Consider the following 21,738-nt stretch of genomic DNA (forward strand, 5'->3'; position numbering starts at 1 on the left):
GGAGTTTTAAAGATATTTGAAGGATTCATATTTCAGCCTAAAATCTGATTGATAAGGGCAAACAGAGATGGGGCAAAGTGCCACAGTGTTCATAGCGTCAATGGAAGGTGTAGCAGTTTTCAAAGGAATTGAAGCTCTCAGATCAAGCAGTCAGGGAGATCTGGTATCATCACCAAATAGCATGCTGTTTGGGAAGTTGATTTCAGCATGAGTTTTAGATCCCATTGTCAGATGTTATAGATGGAATTCCAGACTAAGTTTTTGGAAGAGCTGTATTCTACTTAAGCTGTTTGGATTTTAAAGAGTTATTGGAAAATGTAAAAAATTAGTACTATTACTATTATTAGATATTATAAGCAAAAGGTGATATGTTCTTTAGATTTCTTTCTCTCTTCCTTCCTTCTTTCCTTCCTACCTTCCTTCCTTCCTTTCTCTTTTAGTTTTTTCAAGACAGGGTTTCTCTGTGTAGCCCTGGCTATCCTGCAACTCGCTTTGTAGACCAGGCTGGCCACAAACTCACAGAGATGCACCTGCTACTGCCTCCCAAGTGCCAAGGTTAAAGGCGTGTACCATCACCACATAGCTACACTTTAGATTTCTTATGAAACAGGCCCTAAACTCAAAAAGCTATATTCTTCTCAGGAAAAGAAATAAAGTAAATACATCTCAAATTAAGTCAAATATTTCACAGTAAACAGCAGAAGAAAAGCAAGTAGATATTCCAGATTCCTTTTTTCACTAGCTTATAGAACTGATTAGTTTGACAAAATTATAGCCAAAACTATGGAATAATGAAAATGCATTTATGGCAATTGACATTTCTGACCGTTTGTATGGATGGATGCAGATATATATCGTGTGCCTATTAATCGCAAAGGAGTTGGGTTAGGTTTAATGACATAGCTCTAGCTTACACTCATGTAGCCAGCAAACGACCAAGAAGTGGGCGTAGTCCCAAATTAGCCCTTTATGTACATCGTTAAGTCTGTCACTATAGTTGGGGATAAATTAGAAGTTACAAGTTGATGCACCATGGCTATTTAAAAAATATTTTATTTCATACCTGTACAGGAGTAAAAGTTAAGGATAAGGGTGAAAAAACACAGTGGAAAAGCATCACCTAACTAAAGGTGCCATGTTTTTAAACACTGGAAACAAAATAGTTCCACAAAACAGTTAATACTGGCTATAATCATCTTTTGAGACACAGATGGTTTTTCTAACTTTTGTAAAGGAAATCTATTATTAAATAAAAAATCTGCTTCAGTGACATTCAAGTATTTCATGATATAGAGCCTGTGTTCTTATGCTTTAATTTTACTCTAGAGCAACCCACAGAACATGACCTGCAGAGTGGAGATAAAGGTTACGATGACTAGATAGGAATGGAGGAAAAGACTCAGCGATGAGGTAACTTCCATTCGGTCATGTCATGTTCTTCTGGGAATGTTTTTCTTTCTAAGCTTAGCCTTAAATAGTAAATCCTGGTGTTTAGACATCTAAACTATGGATGGAGATCAAAATCAAGAATGTCAAATGTTTTTAGGCAGTTGCAAAACAGGGCCATAATAAACTCCATCCCTGAAGACACTTTATTTACCCTTAGTTGAAATGAAATTAGAAAATTTTCATTATCTTAAAAATTAGACTGTGCTAGTAGACAATGGTAACTACTATCAAATTAGTCCAAATTCAAAGGATAAAGGGTTTATTTGCATCCAGTGTTCTAGGGGCCATTACTTGAGTAAAAGAACTCATGACATTAGTCTTGGCTACGTTTAATTAATCAATCTTTCCCAGTCCATACAACTACCACAGAAGAAAATTTTCCCTAAGTATTCTAAAAATTATTTTTATTGTGATTATATTTGTGGGGAAATGGTATTGAAAGCTTTTTCAATAAACAAATGTACATACCAATTTAAAGCAAATGAATTGATGACAGTTGCCTAGATTATATAGTTATTATTTTAAAATTCTATCCTTTTCTAGAACTTATCTTATTTAAATTGTACATAAATAATGTCTTGCACATATCAAACCTTAAGAATGAAGTTTATATATCCCACAAATATCTAATGGCCCCCTACTCAACAGACACTAGATTTACATTACTCCTGGGCTATACTTTTCTTGAGTTACATACAGTTTTTCTTAAGCTCCATGTTCTATTAAATCTTGTTAACGTATTTTCTTATGTTAATAGTAAGTACTCAAAAATAGTTGTTGGATAAAATCAGAAATAAGGGGATAATTTTACATCAAGGTTTGCAATATAAAACAATAAGAGTACTTAACTACTTGTAGATTCCTTTATAGGGAAGGAAATAATATTCTATTCATTCTGTTGTAAAGTTCAGAACAGGAAACAGACCATTGTTCTGAATCCATATGAAATGTACTCCCATGTCGTAGCTAACAAAGGGCAAGATGTCACAGGATAGGGAAAAAGCAGCTTAGAAATGAAGAGAAGTGAACTTGCAGGTAAAGTGAGCAACAAAGCCAAGAGAAGTGTCTCCATGTAACCCAGGAGAGCCACAGCAAGAGGACAAATATGACCGTCATCTCTCTGTCAAGAAACATGTGATTTTTCCTCAGCACAGCCCACAGGCCTATGGGCCATCAGAGCAGGGCCGCAGCATATTATTGTAATTTAGACAGCCACAGGGGAACCTAGGGGTGATCTAATCACTGTGTGGCAGACTGAGGAAGACTTTACAGAAACAATGCAGGTATGGAAGATTGACACATGCCTGGGTCTAGAGTGAGAGTGGAGGAATTCTGGCAGAAAAGGTGATGTCACGTAGAGACTGGCATGGCAGGAATGTAACAGCAGCGTAGGAAACTGACAGATTGAAGGGTAAGTGTTAAGGATGTAGCTCAAGATTTTTTCTTAATAAATGTGAGGGTTTTTTTTCAAAGCCCACTTGGAAATTCTGATGTGTAGATGAGTGATGGATGAACGGAAGTCCCTGAACAGAAGTAGCAGAACCAGATCCTTTAGCCTGAAAAGTGATGTGAGCGTGTGTGTGTGTGTGTGTGTGTGTGTGTGTGTGTGTGTGTGTGTAGATTATGAAGAGCCAGTCAAGAGTGTAGAGTATTTCAGACGCATGGCAGGAGAAGGTACGTAGACTAGAGAGGAAGAGCATCTCTTTACTAATGCTGATGGCTGGAGTACCTGGGTAAAGCTCTGTTTGGCTACTCTACCTGAGGTACCACACAGCAGGTAAGCCAGTATGATTTCCTCATGCATGAAATGAACGAAGCCAAGAGTCCTGATTGGCCCCTTATTTTAATCCCTCTTCTAAATGTGCTAAAGAACTTATTGTTTATGGATACACCACAGTCAGTTCTTTTTTTAATTTAGAGAATTTATTGTTAATTTAGAGAAATTATTGTATAATATACATATATGTATATATTACATGTATAATATGACTGGAATTGATGTCAATGATTTGATAAAAGCAAACAGTAACTGACTTTTATTGAATTCACCAGTGGTGTAAACTTGGTATGTATACACATGTGAGACTTTTATTAAACTATCAGATATCCAGTAACTCATTGCAGTAAAGAACTGTCTGTCTTTCAAGTGAATATTTTAAGTAGAAATGATAAAGTGAGTTGTGTGTTTGATCATCACTGTACCTGATTGTGTTATTTTCAGCAAGTATCTAGGATTTTCTGAAGCAACTCACTTAGAATTGGGTCGTAGGCACTCAAAACTTTCCACCTGAGATTTGTCTGTTTCTAGAGCATGTCTTTCAGATTCAGAGGCACTAAAAATATTTTCCACCTGAGAGTCACTACCCATATTTCCCTAAAAAACCCACTATCCCCAAGAAGGGAATGCATTTACCCCTCCCTTCCTCCCTGCTTCCCCCCCCAACTCACTTTTGTCCCCTTCCCTCCCAGTCTTCATTGATAAAATGCTAATAAGAAGTGACAGAGATGGGCAAAGGAAGCATTTGCCAGGAAACATGCTGTCACACTGGCAAGGACACGGGACTACCAAGGGTGACTGCCAACAAAAGGGATTCCAATGAGAGAACAGACCTGATTTCTGACATCCACAGGACCGTATCTGAAGGCATCTTCTCCCTCAGACCCACCCTCAACAGTGTCACACAACTGTGTTGCTGTTTATTTACTCTGTCACAAGTCTGCTTCCAACCACAGTTTGCCTAGTTTCAAAATATCAACCCATTTCAGCTCCCTTTCTGTTTTCCTGTTTTGTTTTGTTATTTTTTCCTTCCTTCCTTCCTTCCTTCCTTCCTTCCTTCCTTCCTTCCTTCCTTCCTTTCTTTCTTTCTTTTTCTTTCTTTCTTTTCTTTTCTTCCTTTTTTTCTTTCTTCATTAAAAACTCTTTGAAAATCTGCTTTAGGTTATGAATCTTCTCACAAAATAGTTACATTTTTGGCTGTCATTTTAAAGGTCCAGTTTTGGAAAACCAAAACAACTATCTAAAAGTAGGATGTATGGTTTATTGTTAAAAGTAGGGATGTTTTCCTCCTATAGGGGAGATTTGTTAGATGTTAGATGCAAAGGTTAAAAAAATTCTCATCCGAAAAGTATGAAATAATATAGATGAGATATAGTTTACTTATACAATCAATTTAGTCCTTTTTAAACTATGTAAACTCTCAAAGAAAATACGGGTACATAAAACACTTTAGAAACTCCACTTAGACATTACAAAGGAAAATCAGAATCTCCCAAGTTTTCTCATAATTTACACAGTGTGATATGTATACATGTAAGGCTTTCAGAAGAACATTATAAAGACTCAAGACCTGACCATCCTAACCAAGACAAAAAATACATACCACAAAACTCAATTTTTGTAAAGAAAACAAAGCAAAGACATCACTTTTTATGAAAGAGAAGAGGCTTCACCATGCCCGCCAAGATCTTGGGCAACTGTGCAGCAATAACTTCAGACATCATTTCTGGAAATTCCACAGCTAGTGTCCGAGACTGGATGAATGTGTTCAAGCAGTATAGGTGGAGCTGTTTCACAAGCTGTTGGTTTAACAAGTGGGTAGGTAATGTGAGAAAAACAATAAACCCACACTGTTCAAACATGATAACTTATTTTTTTAATACTGGAAAAACCTGTCCAGTTGTTTGTTCTTGCAAATACTCAAATAACTCTCTCTGCTCTCTAGGAAAATATGAAAAATGTTTTATACTCATGACGGAGCATGCTGGTAATATGATATTTCAGAGATTATTTCTGTCTTCTGTGTATGAATGTCTGCATTTATGTATGTGCACTACTAGCATGTAGTACTCATCATAGTCAGCAGATGGCATCAGATCCATTGGAACTGGAATTACATGTGGTTGTGAGCCTCCATGTGGGTCCTGAGAATTGAACCCGAGCCTGGGCCTTCTACAAGGAGCAAGGGCTCTTCACTACAGAGTCATCTCCCCAGACCCAAATGTGTAATATTTAAAAGTAATGAAAATTAGCGATATTCCAGTGTTCCAAAGTGAACATTTTGATTTAAGTTTCAACCTTTTTCTTTTTATGCATGTATGCACACATACACATTGCAAATACATGAAGGTATACATTTTCAAAATGCAATAGTTTCATAAATCCCATTTGTTAATCAGACTTTTTCACACAATAATTTACCGATTCTATTTCAGTAACTCAACATAAATCATAAAACTCAGGGCCTCAAGCATGTGACCTAAGAACTGTATCACTGAGTAATATAGCCAGCTTCCCTTTAATATTTACTTTTTATTTTGAGACAGGGTCTTACTAAATGGCCCAGACTACTGTAATTTTTCACTGTAGCTCAGAGAATTCTGTGAGTTTGTGAGCTTTCTGAATTGGCCTCTTAAACATCAGGGAGTGCATGCCTATATCAGCAGGATCAACTTCTATCTTAATGAAATATGTTATTTACACAATTTAAGTCTCATAGCACTGTAAGACAGATCACAAAGGAAACAGCAGAAACAAAATCCAGAAGTTCCCCAGGAAGCATCTTCCTACTGTTATATTCAGTTTTTAACTAAGTCAGTATCCTACATTTTTACTAAAAAGATTGGGATTGTTTCCTGATGAGCAGCATTTCCTTTCTTTCACCATTTTCATTTTGTGCTATCTAATTACCTTGTATCTTATTTCTTTTACTTTTCTCTCCATTTGGCACAAAGCCATAATCAATTTCCCTGACAGGATGGTGAAAAACACCTCAACATAATTGTGCACATTAACAACTCCCTAGCTCCATTTTCACCCTGGAATTGGTGTGCTGGAGTCTAATGCTGTCTTACTGGTCACAAATAAGAACAGAGCAATAAACAGAGACTTATTGTTCCTCCCAGTCATTATGCTGGGGCATCACCATGCATACCTCCTGGTTTGAATCCTCTTCACCAGGAAAGGTTATATTTTAGATGTCCTCTGCAAGACTGAATGAGTGTGAAAGACATTGGTGGTGGTATTGCAATTGTATGGCTGTTTGACTGGTGATTTTCCTTTCCTTGGGATTCCGAAGACACTGCTCAACCATTTTCCTAAATCCAATGTCACTCAGAATGCTGGCAGTTTGCATATAAGTTGTTTCTTTTATCACTGGTATGCTTAGGATATTCTTCTTATTCTTGGTATGATGAGCTATTATAGTGCACCTTGGATGAATTATGCAGTACCCATATTATAGTCCCTTACATTTAGAAAATTCACATCTTTAGCAAAGAGAAGGGATCCAAGGCTGGAGGACTGCTACCAGAATGAAGGTCAGTATGGGCTACATGGCAACTCCATGGCTCAAAAAATGAGAAAGAAAAGTAATAAAAAGAGAACTCATATCATTCCATTTGAGCAACTTTCCTGATAATTCCCCTGCCTATATTCTTTCTTCTGCAAATTCCTATTAACTTGAATTTGAGAATGAAATCTGATTTATCATGTCTTAGGTTTTAATATTTTCTACTGAGAATGTCCTTTGTATTTCATGACCTCTGTTGATTTTTTTTTTACTTTTGTTGAATTTCAATGCCTTCAACTGTGCACTTAATTGTCCCGAAGTTTTATTTATTTATTGTTTGCTAAATGTTCCTTTTTGAAGGCTCTTGTTTCTTTCTTTGACATGGTACCATTGTGTTTCTTTGAGGCTCTGTGGATTTTTCTCCTGTCTCCTGTACTGGTGCTTTATCCTTCAAGTTTCTTTTTTCCTAGCCTTATTCTGTTCTCTGCTTTTTATTGTCACGATTTAATTCAAGTAGCTTATCATGGTCACAAAGTGTTCATAATTCAGGCTCACAAGTTGACCTGCTGAGTAGGTAGCTTTTCTACGCCTTTGACTCTCATTTTCATGGGGTTTCTTATGCAACAGCAATAAAAGCTAGTGTCCAAGATGTCTCAGTTAACACACACACAGACACACACACACACACATACACACATATATATCAGTTTTATCAGTCTAACTCCGCGGTGTTGGGCATTTCTGGGCTGCTTATCATAGCAGAGTATAGAAACAACAACCCAGAAAGAAATTAAATAATTTAATTTATGATTTCTTTATGCCTTTGAATGGAATCTTGGAAAGCGTGAAGCTCTTACCTGATTGCCATCAGCAAGAGTATTTACAAATACACACTGAATGACATAACAGCGTTATTTTCTATACTAATATTATTAAGCAAAAACTTATTTTAGAAACTATTCTGAAAAATATATGATAATTTGTCTTGGCCGTTAAATTATCCTTAAGTGATATATACACTTTGAGAAGTCAACATGGAACACAACGGCGTGTGTGATGTAGTCTTTTAAAACCCAACTACAAATAAGAGTTTGGGGAAACCATACTGTGAAGACTAATACCAGTCATCAACTTGACAAGATCTAGAATGATCCAGAAGACAAGCTTTTGGACACATTTAAGAGGGATTGTCTAGATTATATTAGTTTCTAGGCATGCTGTGAAAGAATATGTTGACGGCACCATACCCCAAGCTTGGGTCCTGGACTGTCTAAAAGGAAAAATGCTATCTGAGACTCAGAATTTATCATTTCTTTTTTTTTTTTTTTAAAGAAATTAGAGAAATTCACAGCATTCTTACCAATAATCTGGAAAACAAAATACTTACATCATGCAAACTGTCAAGAAGCTTCGTAAGTTGATAGAAGCGCTGTGAACTGGGGACAACCCCTTTCTGCCTTAAGCCTATTGCCTTGATCAATTCCCGGATATAGCTTGACCTCATCTCTTCAAACTGGCTTTGGCTCCTCAGTCCTTCCAGAGGAACTGTACAAAAAATAACAAGAAGTGGCAGCTATGTTAAAAAGCGGACACTAACAAACCAGGTAGTGGTGAGGCACACCTTTAATCCCAGCACTCAGGAGGCAGAGGTATGTGGATCTCCAGGTTCAAGGCCAGCCTGACCTGCAGAGCCAGGGCTACACAGAGAAACCCTGTCTCAAAAAAAAAAAAAAAAGATACTAACAATGTATGAATTTCTGAGTTAGATAACTAATGTATCATTTATATAATTTTTAAGTTATATACACACACACACACACACACACACACACACACACACACATGTCATTTTAAGTAGGAAAACAATAGTGCAATTGGTAAAATCCAGACACAGAAATCTTTTAATTGTGGAATAATATATGAACAACTTATGTTTCAGACTTGTATCTATGAACTATGCATTCAATGTAGCATTTGCTCAAAAGAGCTGTTGGTGTTATTATACAGTCTTGCATCAGATATGTGGTTTTGTTTGACTTATAGTTCAATTATGGGTCTTCTTAATTTAAATTTTTCTTTTAAACAACTATTTGAATTTCTTTATATAGTTTTGTCTTCTTCATGTAAATCTCAAGTATTTCTTATTACAATTGATCTTGGAAACTTATCTTTTTGTTGGAATTTTAACATTGCTTCATTTTCTACTGCTTTTCTGCTGATGTGGGAAAAGCTGATCATATTTGAGTATTTACTTTGTATTCTCTGACTTAACTATTTATTTTATATTTGACTCGGTCACTTGGTTTTCTTGGTGTATTTCTAATAGTATTTCTAGTCTCAACTTTCCTGGAGTCATAGCTGTTAGCTGCCATTCCTTTTTCTTCCTTCCTGACAGCGGCTCATGTAGCCCAGACTGCACTCAAACTCACTGTGTAGCTTCAGATGACCTTGAATTCTTGATACTCCTGCATTTACTTTCCACATGTTAGGATTATGACTTGAGTCAGCATGCTCAGCTCTTCTAGCTATCATTTATCAATCAATCAATTGTACTGTTCAACATTTTCCTAACAATAGTAATGCATAATAGTGAAGGTAGATATTCATGTTTGATTACTTACTTTAAAGAGAATTAACTTCTTCCCATATGTTCACTAATAATTTAGGTAGTTTCCTCTGGTCTGCATTTGTGTATTTGTGTGCTGGGACTGAGCTGAGCATCATCTGTTACTAACTACTGAGCTACACACACAGTTATAGCTCCTTTCCTTCTAAATTCTCCATGGATCTTACAAGTGTTGGCTCTCACATTTCACTCCACTTTCCACCCTCTGTCCTGTCTGCTTCCAGAGCTCACAGCTTTCTCCTTCACCTCTTCTTTCACTGCAATCCTGCACATGAACCTTCTGTCTCAGGCGAACTTGTTCTGGAGCCACGTTTGAATGCCAAGAGGAAAACATAGACTCTCCTCAATTTACAGTACTACACATTTGTGATCTTTACTCTGCATTATTTCTGTGAAGAAGTGCATTCGTATTAAAGAGAACTGCACACACCTACCAAAGGTCTTTAAAACCCACCACCGCTCCCATTCCTCAGTGTTGGCCGCTTTCTACTGCTCTCAAATAAGGATACAAACCAAAGGGAGGATGAAACAGTAACTCTTCAGCTTTCAGTTTTGAGCCGCTCAGATCCTGAGTATACAGGGGGTCCTCAAGAGTAATTTTTGCAATAGTTAATGAACATTTAATTCTTGTATACACATCTATACAGAGATGGGACATGCATGCCTACAGTCTTCTCCTCAGTTACTCCAGAATATAGTCATTTCAAATCCATGTACTTCTCTTTAAGCTTCCAAACTAATCCCTGTAGCTAACTCACCCTGATATGTGAATATGAAATTATTTTTCTTGGTTAAACCCCTTTACTAGGAAATTTGTTAGAACATGTGTGCAGTCTGCTACCTATTCCTAGAGAGTTTTGCTTTAATTTTTCATGGCACACAGGAAATTAAATTGATAACAATCAACTCAATCAACTTATCAAACTTTCTCATTTCATTTTTTAAATTTGTTCTCTCTCTCTCTCTCTCTCTCTCTCTCTCTCTCTGTGCGTGTGTGTGTGTGTGTGTGTGTGTGTGTGTGTGTGTGTGTGTTGCACAGTGAATCCTTCTGTGTATGTGTGGTAGGTTTAATAATGGGAAACATAGCTTGTGTTCATGTCATATTAGTTAGCTTGTAGAGCTAAATTAAGTAAATAAATTTATAATTCTATTTCATGGAAAATAAAGAAATTGGCTAGGCTATTTTAGTCTTGTGTGACAGAGAAATATAAAGAAATGCTAAATTGCTTTCTTAAGGTCAATGACAATATATTGGAGATTACTTCTTCACAGTTATGATCTAAGTTTTATACCTGGTATATATGATCATTTTTTTTGACACTTACTCTGTGAGTTCAAAAGTGAGGTACTAAGTACACTTGTGTACTCACTTGTATTAAGAAGTAGCAAGACTTTCATACAGAGGAATTCCTCATGGGTCACTTGAAGCTTGACGAACTCCTGTGGGATTTGCCACATGGTAAGGCACAGTGAGTAGAAGGATGACTCCTTCATCCTCTGTCTTGCAGCACACACAGCACATAAAAGAGAACCAGCACAAAATAAAAACCACAGCCAATACCCAGGCAGTAATAGAACTTGTCAGTGAACAAGATTTTGGTAATTGTCTTTCCTATTGTTGAATTTTCTGATATATTTAATAAGCAGGCAATATTTGGAATTTTAAATGTTTCTAAACTTTTTCATGGAGTGGCACTAAATTTTTAAGGCAAAGAAAATTTAAACATAAAAATGACATTAAATACACATTGATCGAAGTTAATATTGTTTCTTGCTTTTATTATCACACTTTAAACAACTAATTCGAGTAAAAGTAATGTTGTAGGAGTTGAACATTTGGAGCCAGGAAATGCTTCATTACTGAATAATATGTGTATGTGTAAATATAATTTTGTGCACAGTTAATGGATTGCTTCAGTTTATGAAAATTTACAACACTGTGACTTTTTCTAGGGAATATGTGTGGTGACACTAAAACAAATGGAAGAATGGTATTGAGCATTAAATAATTGAAAAGGTTAATATAAGTTCTGAAGATGGAGGCCCCTTATTTGAGGCATTCTTTCAGTCATGTGCTATTTTGTGATGTCAACTTTGGTCAACGCAGCTAAAGGAATAGTGGGATGAAGACAAGATACCCACACTGAAGGATTAAGGTTAATCCTGGCCCCTCAGGTCTGTGCCAGGTTATCCAGTTCTCCCGAGCCCCAGTTTCTTGAACTGGAAAGATGAAGGATGCTGAGTCCTTGCCTAAGTCAAGGGACTATGAGTTAAAGAAGAATGAATGGAGCATGAAGATTGACAGCTGTGAAGACATTAGACAAGTGTCAGTTATTAACTTAGATGCTCACAACTTGACATTCACTATTAGAACAGTGTAGACAACACCATGGACAGTCTTACCATCAGAAGACTACATGCAGAAAACTACTTAGATATAATAAATCACACTGAAATATTTATAAAAGATTTTATGCTTAATTTCTTAAAGTAAACCAGTACTGTCAAGCAAAAATATTTCTGATATATTTCATAATCTCCACAAGTACAAAAATCTGAAAACTTAATTTGATATGATAAATGTTTAATTTTATATTGAGATGCTCATCTCATTAAGTTTTCAAAAAAATTAAAAATATTAGTTTGAGATAAAAAATACATTTCTAGAAAGGAGAGAAGGACTCTAAACATCAAGTTAGTGACACAAAGGATTTAACTAAAGTTTTCAAACGAATAAACATAGGTTAAAAACTTTCTAAAAGGACTCCAAACTCTCAGAAAATAATGCCAAGGATTAGCAAATTGGATTGCATTAAATTAAGTTGCTTCTGTACAGGAAGGAAAAAAATTAAGTAAAGAGAAAGCCTAAAGGATAGGAGAAAATCTTTGTGAAATACATGTTTGACATAGGATTAATATCTAGACTATGCAAAGATCATAAACTAAAAATAAAGAAATCAAATAAACCAATCAATAAATGAGCTACTGAAATGAACAGACAGTTCCCAAAAGATGGAGGACAAATGGCCAATAAACATATGAAAAATGTTCAACCTTATGAGTCACCTAGGAAAAGCTAATTAAAGCTATAGTGAGATTCCATCTTACCACAGTCAGAATGGCAGTTAGAAAAACAGCCCATGCTGTTGAGGATGTGGGCAGAAGGGAGGCCTTATACACTGCTGCTGGGAATATAAACCAGTCTAGCCACTATGGAAATCAGTATAGAAGGTCCTGAAAACACTAAAAGTAGATCTACCTACGACTCAGCTAAAATACTTCTCAATATTCACCCAAAGGCCACCAAGCCAACACATTGTAAAGATCCTCCCCTCCTATCAATGGTTATTGTTGCATGATTCACAGTAGCCAGGCTATATATGGATAAAGAAATCATGCGCATGCGTGTGTGTGTGTGTGTGTGTGTGTGTGTGTGTGTGTGTGTGTGTGTTTCATATATACTTCATATCTATAATGGAATTTTATTCAGCTATGAAGGACAAAATTATGTTGTTTTTAGATATATAGATACAACTAGACATCATATTAAGCAAATTAAGTTAGACTCTGTAACATAAATACATTTTCTCTCATTTGTGGATTCTAGATTATATACACACATAAATATGTATGTATATATTGTGTCATGTATGTATATATGACACAATGACACCAAAGTAGAAGAAAACTGTCCAGAGAAATGAAGAGGGCTGGTGGGGGGGGGTAGAGATGGAGGGCAATGTTAAAAGTAGATACTTATTGAAAAAGTTTTTATGAACCCCAGCACTACACACAGTGGATATGGATGAGCAAGTGGTGGTGGAGTCAGTTATGACGGCCTCTCCTGCCAAACCTGCCAACCTGAGCTCAACCCCCAAGATTTCCTCAGGCTGTCCTCTGACTTCCATGCTGTGCTGTATGTGTGCCCACCCACACTCACACTACACAAAATAAATAAACAAATAAACATAAAATACACACACACACACACACACACACACACACACATATATATATATATATATATATATATATATATATATATATATACATGAATAAAGAAAGGCAACTTTATCAAGAGAGGTAATTCTCAGAAACTATTTCAGGAAAATTTTGTTGTTTATGGCACTAAACATAGGATCATCTATTGGAATGTAGTTTTTCAAATCATGCTGTGGACATACATCCCTGTGCTAATAAAAAAAAAAGCCACAAAGTCACAACTTACTCATTTAGGATTAGATCAGGTGCAAAATATAGCATCTGCCCGCTAACATGCTTGTAGGACCTCCAGCCCAAGCCAAACACCATCAGACTCATCCAGGAGTACTGAATCAGGGTTATCTGGTCATCAATGTGCAAGTTCCGGAAACCTACAAACATTTTGAACAAAAACAATCATAGAAATCATGTGAACAATGTAAAAAAATCTGTAGGAAATTGAAGCAAGATACAGGCATGTTTCCCCAAAAGTCAGGAAATGCTCATAAATAACACAGCCTAAAATGAGGCAAAGAGGGAGCCACTTCATACATCATGAATATTCGCCACTGTCATTTAGTACTAGTGGAAATGGCTAACTGAATTAATCATCTATTCTGGATTTAGGCAACACCCATGTACTGAGATCCATTTTCATACTATATACTATGTTAAAATGATGGAAGTCAATGCTGGGATCCACACATGGGTGAAAACATGTGGCACTTGTCTTTCAGTGTCTTCTTGACATGATATCCTGTACTCATGAACCCACAGCAGCTGTGGTGCCTGCATAAGACCCGTCCAAGATCACGCCTGTACGCAGTCCAGCCTGGAGAGGGGGGACTCAGAAGCTCCATCCCTTGCTGAGGACCTATAGACAATTGATGGCTTTTCAGGGAAGGAAAATCAGTTTCCATTAAGGATGTGGCCCCTGGTAGGTCAACCAGACTCCTGTGAATGGCCTCATACCAATGAGTATATGAAACAATTTAGGATAAAAGTACCAAATTTTGGACATGTCTGAGAGACCTCAAGAATATTGATTGCAGTTGCATATATGGACTTGAAGCCTGTGGTACATCAGGGAGAGAATATGAATGTGAATGTCACTGTAACTTATAATAGCTGAATAACAAAGCTGGATTTAATATTTTTGCTTAAGATTAAGTAAAAATAAATGTTTTAATGTGAGCATCAAACCTTTCCATGAAGCTCTTTGAAAACCACTTATTTTCCTTAAAACTCCACAGACACCCATTTACAAACGACCTAACTCACAAATGAAACCAGAGCAACACTTAATCCATTAGCTATGGAAGGAGAAGGCATTTCTTTCTCGGTTAGACACTCAGGTTCTCTGCACATGCTCCTGATGGCCCCATCATCATGGGAATAATTAAGGTAGACACTTGGGTTCTTTGCACATGCTCCCCATGGCCCCATCATCATGGGGATAGTTGAGGGATGGCACTTGTCTTAGCGTTCCTTAGCCTCCCTAGAGATGAAAACATGAGGGTGTCCCCTAACCAATGGTATCCCAGCAACCTCCTGCTTCTTTGAGGCACATTCTTCAGTGTCTGCTCATTCTCCATCTCATTCCTTTCTGTCTCTGTTTGACTATTGAGTCCTTCTGTTTGGAGTGTGGTAACAGTAAATGCTACTACCAGGGAAAATGGATAAAACCCCTGCTGCTCTCAGCATCTCGTTCAGTGTGGTCCGTGAAGCAAATGCTACCAGGATATTGAATCTGAATCAGCAACGACAAGGTGTGGTTATTTACTGTGAGTGTGGCAGAGGGAACTGATGGGTCCGAGGGCTGCATGGACCATTGCAGTGACACTGGACCATTGTCCCATCACAGATGTCTCAGCTTGGGCCGTATTCTGAACCTGCCCTTCACCTCAGTTGAGTGAATGCCTGGTGCCCATGGAGGTTGTGTTCCCTCTTTCCTGATTTGAGATCCAAGAGTTTTTAGTTTTTTCTTTCTTTTAGAATCCCTTGTTTTCCTGTGTTATGATGGTGTTGGCATCCACGAATCTAATTTACTTTGGGGCAGAAAGACCCAGCCAAGAAAAAAATGTGGCATACTATTTTCACAATTTCTTATCTTCATAAGCCTCATCTACTTCTTCAAGTTCATACATAGCTATATGGTATGTCTATCAGAAAAAGTGTGAATTTTAATACATAGTATAAGTGTTAAAGTATACTTAGTATACTTTACTAAAATGTAATTATAGTATAAATTTAACACATAACACATAAGTATTGCTTGTTATTGACTATTCAGCAAAATTGCTAATTGTTTGATAAAATTCAGAATCAATTGATAAGAGATGTGAATTTTATTTATTTATTGTTTACTATGAAGACTCAAAGGAGGCACATTTAGAGCTGTGTGTTGGTATGACTTCAAAGGCCCTGCAGAAAGTCTTAAGCGCCACTGCTGATTCTAGCATTGACTGAATGCTACACTGAACAACTTAGGCCATAAGGATAAAGATGCTAATTCAACCAGTTGCTAAAGATTCAGATAACTGTGCATTTTGTTGAGGAATATGCAAATATTTATTAACCCATCAATGGATCTGGCAACAGACTGCTCATTGGATTAATGACTATAAGAAAGCAACTAATCAATTTTAGAAGAAATTTCCAATTTAAATGAACCATACATGGTATTGTGCTCTCGTAATCTCAACACTGAGGAGCTGAAGGCAAGAGGATAAAGAGTTCAAGTTTATCTTTGGCTACAGATTAAGTTTTAGGCCAGCTCTGGCTGTGTGAGAACCTGTGTCAAAATAATATATATACATATAAAATTCCCTAAAACAAAATAAGACCAAAATTATAAGCCAGAAAGCATTTCCTGTATGTTACAGAAAACATAAATATAATTAAAATGTAAATATTGTGAATGGCAATAAATTCAGAAGACAAACTAGGCATCACTGCCTGGGAAGACAGCTCACTCAGCAGACCACGCATCACAGGAGCATGGGGACCTAAGCTTTTATTCCCAGCATTCATATAAAAAAGCCAGGTTTGCTGTGTTGCCTAATCCCAAAGACAAGGGAAGCAGAGACAACTGAATCCTTAGAGCTCTCTGGTAGCCAGCCCGACAAAACAGTTAGCACCAGGCTCAGTAAGATCCTGTCCTAAAAAAGAAGGTGAAGAACATCTGGGAAAGACACTCAGGGTCCATCTCTGGCCTCCCCACATACACACATTTGCTTCTACGTGTACACATATCTACATGAACAGATGTATACAAATTACATATATACATTCAATTAAGCATTCTTGATGAAGTGTATATTTGAAATATTTTCAGAATATTAATTCCATATATATTATTTTATTTATCAAATTGTGTCATATACATATATGGATTTCATTATATATATAAATTAATGGACTTATAGAAAGTGAGGCTCAAGTAATTACACATACAAACATATTGATAGAATGTTCATTATGATCTCTACTAATTCCTCATTATTCTCTATAATATTCCTGCTCAGTTATAACCTTTCAAATGTATTTTAAAATATCTAAATATTTGACATAACTATGCTAGAGTTTTCAATTTAAGCCTTTGTTTTATATTAATCTCTCACTGCTTTTAAAACTTTTACCAAGTTATACATATGTGATTCTTTTTTTCTTTTCTGGAAATGCCATTCTGTTCTGTTTCTATTCACTTTATGCTTGTTCTCATGTCTTTTTTGTTTCACCCTTGCATTCTAAGCTTATCAATGTCTTGAAATAAAGGAGAACTTTTACTTTCTTGTAGTATAAAATGCAACTTTTATTGAAATATTTCAAAACTTACTCAGTTACTAACATTCATACCAAAACATATATTTCCATCTAACAGAATAGAATTCAGAAAATAACCTACTTCCTCCATCTTTTGGAGGTGTATCTGTGGAAAAAGTCCAAGGTTAAATTGACTTGAACATGGCTGACTCAGAAGTCCGAAGTTTCCCCCCATTAACTGTGATACATTCCGTCATTTTATACAGAAACAAAGCCAGGAACACAGAGATCAAATTCCCGTGGCGATACTGATTGGAGAGATTTAGTGAATTTGAGATGGTAATTAAACTGGAAAAGCTTCTCATAGGGAAGTGATGGATGAGGGCTAATTGTGCTTAACAAGTAGTGTAAGAAAAGGTCCTTTTCTTTAAGTGTCTTGACCTAATAACCTTGAAAAAATGGCCATGGATTGTCCGATTCTCAATATTTAGAAAAAAAAGGCTAAGTAGAGGACAAGAGACAGCATGTGAGACTTGCTGTGCCTTCCACCATTCTATAAAAATGTACAAGTTGTACTTCTGTTACAAAAAAGTGTCCCGTAGTTGACATAGTGAACCTCAACCAAGGCAGAGCATCACACATCTCAGGACCTTGGGGCACAACATGGAAATGTCAACATGTTTGTGCATTTTCAGATCACAGAAAGGCATAGCCAATGCATCACCAACACATTCAATGACTAACTGTGACCAAGAACTTCAGCATTCATGGATAACTTAGTTCTTTATTATAAATTCCACCTTAGATTTCTACATCTTTTTATTTGTCCTTTTTGGGACAAGGTATTACTTGTAGCAGAGGCTGCTCTTGAACCTAAGTCCCTTCGATGCTCTACTTCTTTCCCAAGCATTAGGATTCAGTCTGGGAAGATGCAGGAAAGATTAGATTAGAGTATGGATGCTTAAGGGTAGTTAGAAGCCAGACAGAAGATGTGAGTGCAGGAAAGAGCCTCAGGGACATAAGACAACTTGGGGTGAGAACAAGAAGAAGTGAGCAAAGAGCCTTTCGCAAATGTACCTTAGACTTGGGATGAAGGGGAGTTAAGAGGAGTGTTGCCACTTCGGGAACTGCGCTACAGAAGGACTGTGGGTTTTAAGGTACAGAATTTAGATTTTATTCTGAAATGGAAAGGGGAAAACATGATTGGTTCCAATTATTTTACAAAGATGATTCTTGGGTTAGAGTAGAGGACTGTTTGAGAGCTGAAATGTAGGTAAAGACAGAAAGGCTGATGACCAAACTAAGCTGCATCAGTAGCTATGGAAGTAACATTATAACAAGCCATGTATTGAATAAGAGGTGTTGATACATCTGACAACCAACTGGAGAGGGGCTGAAAGGAGCAAAGACAGTTCTGAAGGGCTATTTGGGGTGTCATTTCAGGAGACAGAAAAATGCTTTGGCACATGAACTATAAAGTCACGTTGACTTGAGAGGTCATCTGCGTGGAGCTGTGTTACGAGGATTTGGAATGCTTGACTGAAGGGGCTAGGCTGATGCCATTATTCAAGTATCATTGGAGTGGAGTGGGATCGTCAAGGCTACAAATGTGCTTATTCAAAACGTGAAGCATGAGAAGCCAGTGGATAGAGGACAGAGCTCAGGACAGGGGAAATGTACGGTGTGGGTACAATGACTAAATGTTGGTGGGAGAAACCAAGTGCCTGGAAGGAAGAATTTCACTGGGAAGTGGTTACTCTGCCAATAATAACCCCACAGGCATTGAAGTGTGTCATGGGATGAGACCAGTAGTGCAACTTTTAACAATTTTAAAAAGTCAACATTGGTAATTTCGATGAAATACAGTTAGAAAACAAATTTTGAAAGCCTTCATAGAAGCTTCGATCAGATCAAACTTTTCTTCTTGCAGGCCACTTTCATTCCTCTCATCATTTTTTAGAAGGCAATAATTTGAAATATTCATTCATTCAAAGAAGAAAGAAAAAAAAACTTTGTCATGCTGCCACTGACTCAGGCAGAGTAAGAAAATGATGGAAATATTGTCCCTGTCTTCAGGTCCTTAATGTCAAGAAGTCTGGTTCATTGAGGCCACGAAGTGATGTACTCAAATGGGCAATGGTAGGAGTGTCAAAGCACAGTCTTGGACAGATATCTCACTGAGTAAGGGGAAATGACAAGGAAATGTTTGCCCTGTACTTTTCTCTTGTTTTCATTTTTCTACGGTTTATTGACAGAGAAGGTGAACTTGAGTTTTGAATGAGTACTTGTTAATTTAATTTTGTCTTACTGACTTTCAAGACCCTACTTGATCAGTCTATGATTTTTTATCTGTGCTGTTATTCTCCACTACTAGTAACCAAATAAATTTATTGCTATTGGTTTCTGAATAATTTGGTGGTGAAATTCTCTCAGGGCCAGCATTTACTGCAGCAGTATCTAATAATTCATCTACACGGATGCATTTTCTCAGTAACTACTAAAAATCTTTCATTGTTCTCTTGTGGGGTAACTGAAAAATGCAACTTTGGATGTTATTTAAGAACACCCACATTTGAAAGATGGGTAACCACCGTCTCCTGTTCATTATTAACCAAGTTTCATTCACAGTTTTCCTTTCCTATATCCTCAGGTACAGACTCTTCCAAAGTGCTTTCTCTTTCCACAGTTAAGTCTCCTTTCTCATTCCTTCAGAAGTCAATGCTGAAGGGATTCATGTCTCTATTGTCTTTATTTCTGTGTCCTATGGTATTGCTAGGCATCCTAGATCTCTCTGCATGTTAAAAGTTTTTTAACAGAAGAAAGGTGTAGTGTTAATTTTTAAATTTTGTCAATGACATAACACTTCATGCTTTAACCAGGACTACAGTGCTCACTGAAGAGCAGATACATTCCCATATAAAATCATTCACAAACAGAAGCTAAATGTCAAATGGAGTGCAAATATGACACCTTTAGGCTATAGCATCTTACAGGTTTCCATTAAATTAAGAAAACTCCCTGAAACATTATTAGAGAGAAGTAAAATTAGCTGCAATTATGGTAGCACATCAACAAGAGTGCGAAGAGGAGAGGAAACCTGTCTGGGAAATAAAGAAAAGCACAGCACCTGCAGAGTCATACCTAGAGCACCATTGACTCGCTCTGAACATATGTTTTTAATTTGACTTTGACGTATACTTTATTGATTCAAAAGAATGAGCGTTTCTGTCAACAGGCTTTCCAATAGCATATGTACAAAGATAAATGCACCTACATCTTCACTGTGAATACGTAAATCCACAATCTGGCTTATTGTTAAGGCTCCTTTAACAAATGTCCATTTTCCACACAACTAATGATATCATTACAATGAGTAACTGATTATAATAAATTTCTCTTCTGTGCAAAACCGGTGCCCACATCAAAAGTGTGCTACATCTAGTGCATTCACGCTGTGAGCCTGCCGTCTGGCTTTCTTCCCAGCAGCACTACTTAATTGCTAGGATCTGCACTCAGCAGGTATGTGGTAGGCATTCCCCGAGTCACTGAATACGAACTTTGTGTGACTAATCTTGTATAGAGTCAGCTGACATGCAGTTCAGAGGATCTAATAACACTAGCCATGGCCTCTCGACTACTGACTTGCCTGGGTTTAGAAGCAGGTAGGAGCCTAAACCCTGGCCTGTCTGTAAGGAGAGAGAAGACTTACCATCCATGCCTGGGATTCAGAGTGGACATTAAGAGCACACTGAACAGCAGTGTTCATCTCTCTCTCATGACTGGGGGCACAATGAGACCACTGCCTTACCCTCCGACCACCATGTCTTCCCTCTGCGATGGACTGTGCCCTCTTATGAGCCAAAATAAACCTTTGCTTCCTTAAGTTACTAGTTAGTGTTTTACAGCAATGAGAAAGGCAACAAGAACAACACTGGATTCATGTCCCTTTCAGGTCTTCTCAGAGGAAAGTTAGGTAGCAGTTCATTGACCATCTCTGCACCCTTCCGTAGTATTCCCTTTAAATGCACCATTTGCAAGTGTGGTTTAAAGAGAGCAGTCAACACAAATTTTGATCATCTCAATGTTGCCCTTGTGCATCATTAACAGAAACAGAGGGACTCATAAAGGTTTGGCCATTGTTTTGATTTGCCACATATAAATTATATTCTGCAGAAAAAGTTGACACCAAATTCAATACACAAATTTCTTCTCATTGTTTTTAAAGTTTGTGTGGAGGTCAAAATATCTTGATATATAAACACTTTTACTTAAACACAGCTTTTATATAAAGTGAATAAATGTTCTTTATAATTGCTTTCTTTTCTAAATTTACACTAAATTTCTTAAACAATAAAGAGTCTGTAAAAAAGCAGATGACCGAAACAGTGACCCATAGCAACGGCAGCCAAGGGATCAGCATCTCCAATAATGGAAAAGGGGAAAATTAAAACCACAGCTGAACACCCATTTAAAAACAATTATTTTTACCAACACTATTATGACATTTGCTTAGTAAAGATCTATCACTTCACAGTAAGTTTTAAATATTCAAAACCTTCTTTGGTGGAAAAAGTTGGCTGTCCAAGGCCTGTCAGCTGCAATAAAGCAAATGAAAACCTGGGCATTCTG

The 21,738-nt window shown here is 37.0% G+C and overlaps 1 protein-coding gene across 1 annotated transcript in view; it reads right to left on the reverse strand.

Annotated features, from left to right (window-relative positions):
* Positions 1 to 4,287: 4,287 nt before the first annotated feature.
* Positions 4,288 to 21,738, reverse strand: part of Pgr (progesterone receptor) — a 64,073-nt gene continuing 46,622 nt past the window's right edge. Inside the window, exons 4-7 of the mRNA XM_037208225.1 lie at positions 13,592 to 13,736; positions 10,734 to 10,864; positions 8,125 to 8,282; positions 4,288 to 5,025 (exon numbers count right to left, since the gene is read on the reverse strand). Coding sequence (XP_037064120.1) covers positions 4,870 to 5,025; positions 8,125 to 8,282; positions 10,734 to 10,864; positions 13,592 to 13,736 — 590 coding nt within the window. The 3' untranslated portion in view covers positions 4,288 to 4,869. The remainder of the gene's footprint in view (positions 5,026 to 8,124; positions 8,283 to 10,733; positions 10,865 to 13,591; positions 13,737 to 21,738) is intronic.

The sequence above is a fragment of the Peromyscus leucopus genome, chromosome 7 (assembly GCF_004664715.2).
Source record: "Peromyscus leucopus breed LL Stock chromosome 7, UCI_PerLeu_2.1, whole genome shotgun sequence".
In the NCBI taxonomy this organism is placed as follows: Eukaryota; Metazoa; Chordata; class Mammalia; order Rodentia; family Cricetidae; genus Peromyscus; species Peromyscus leucopus.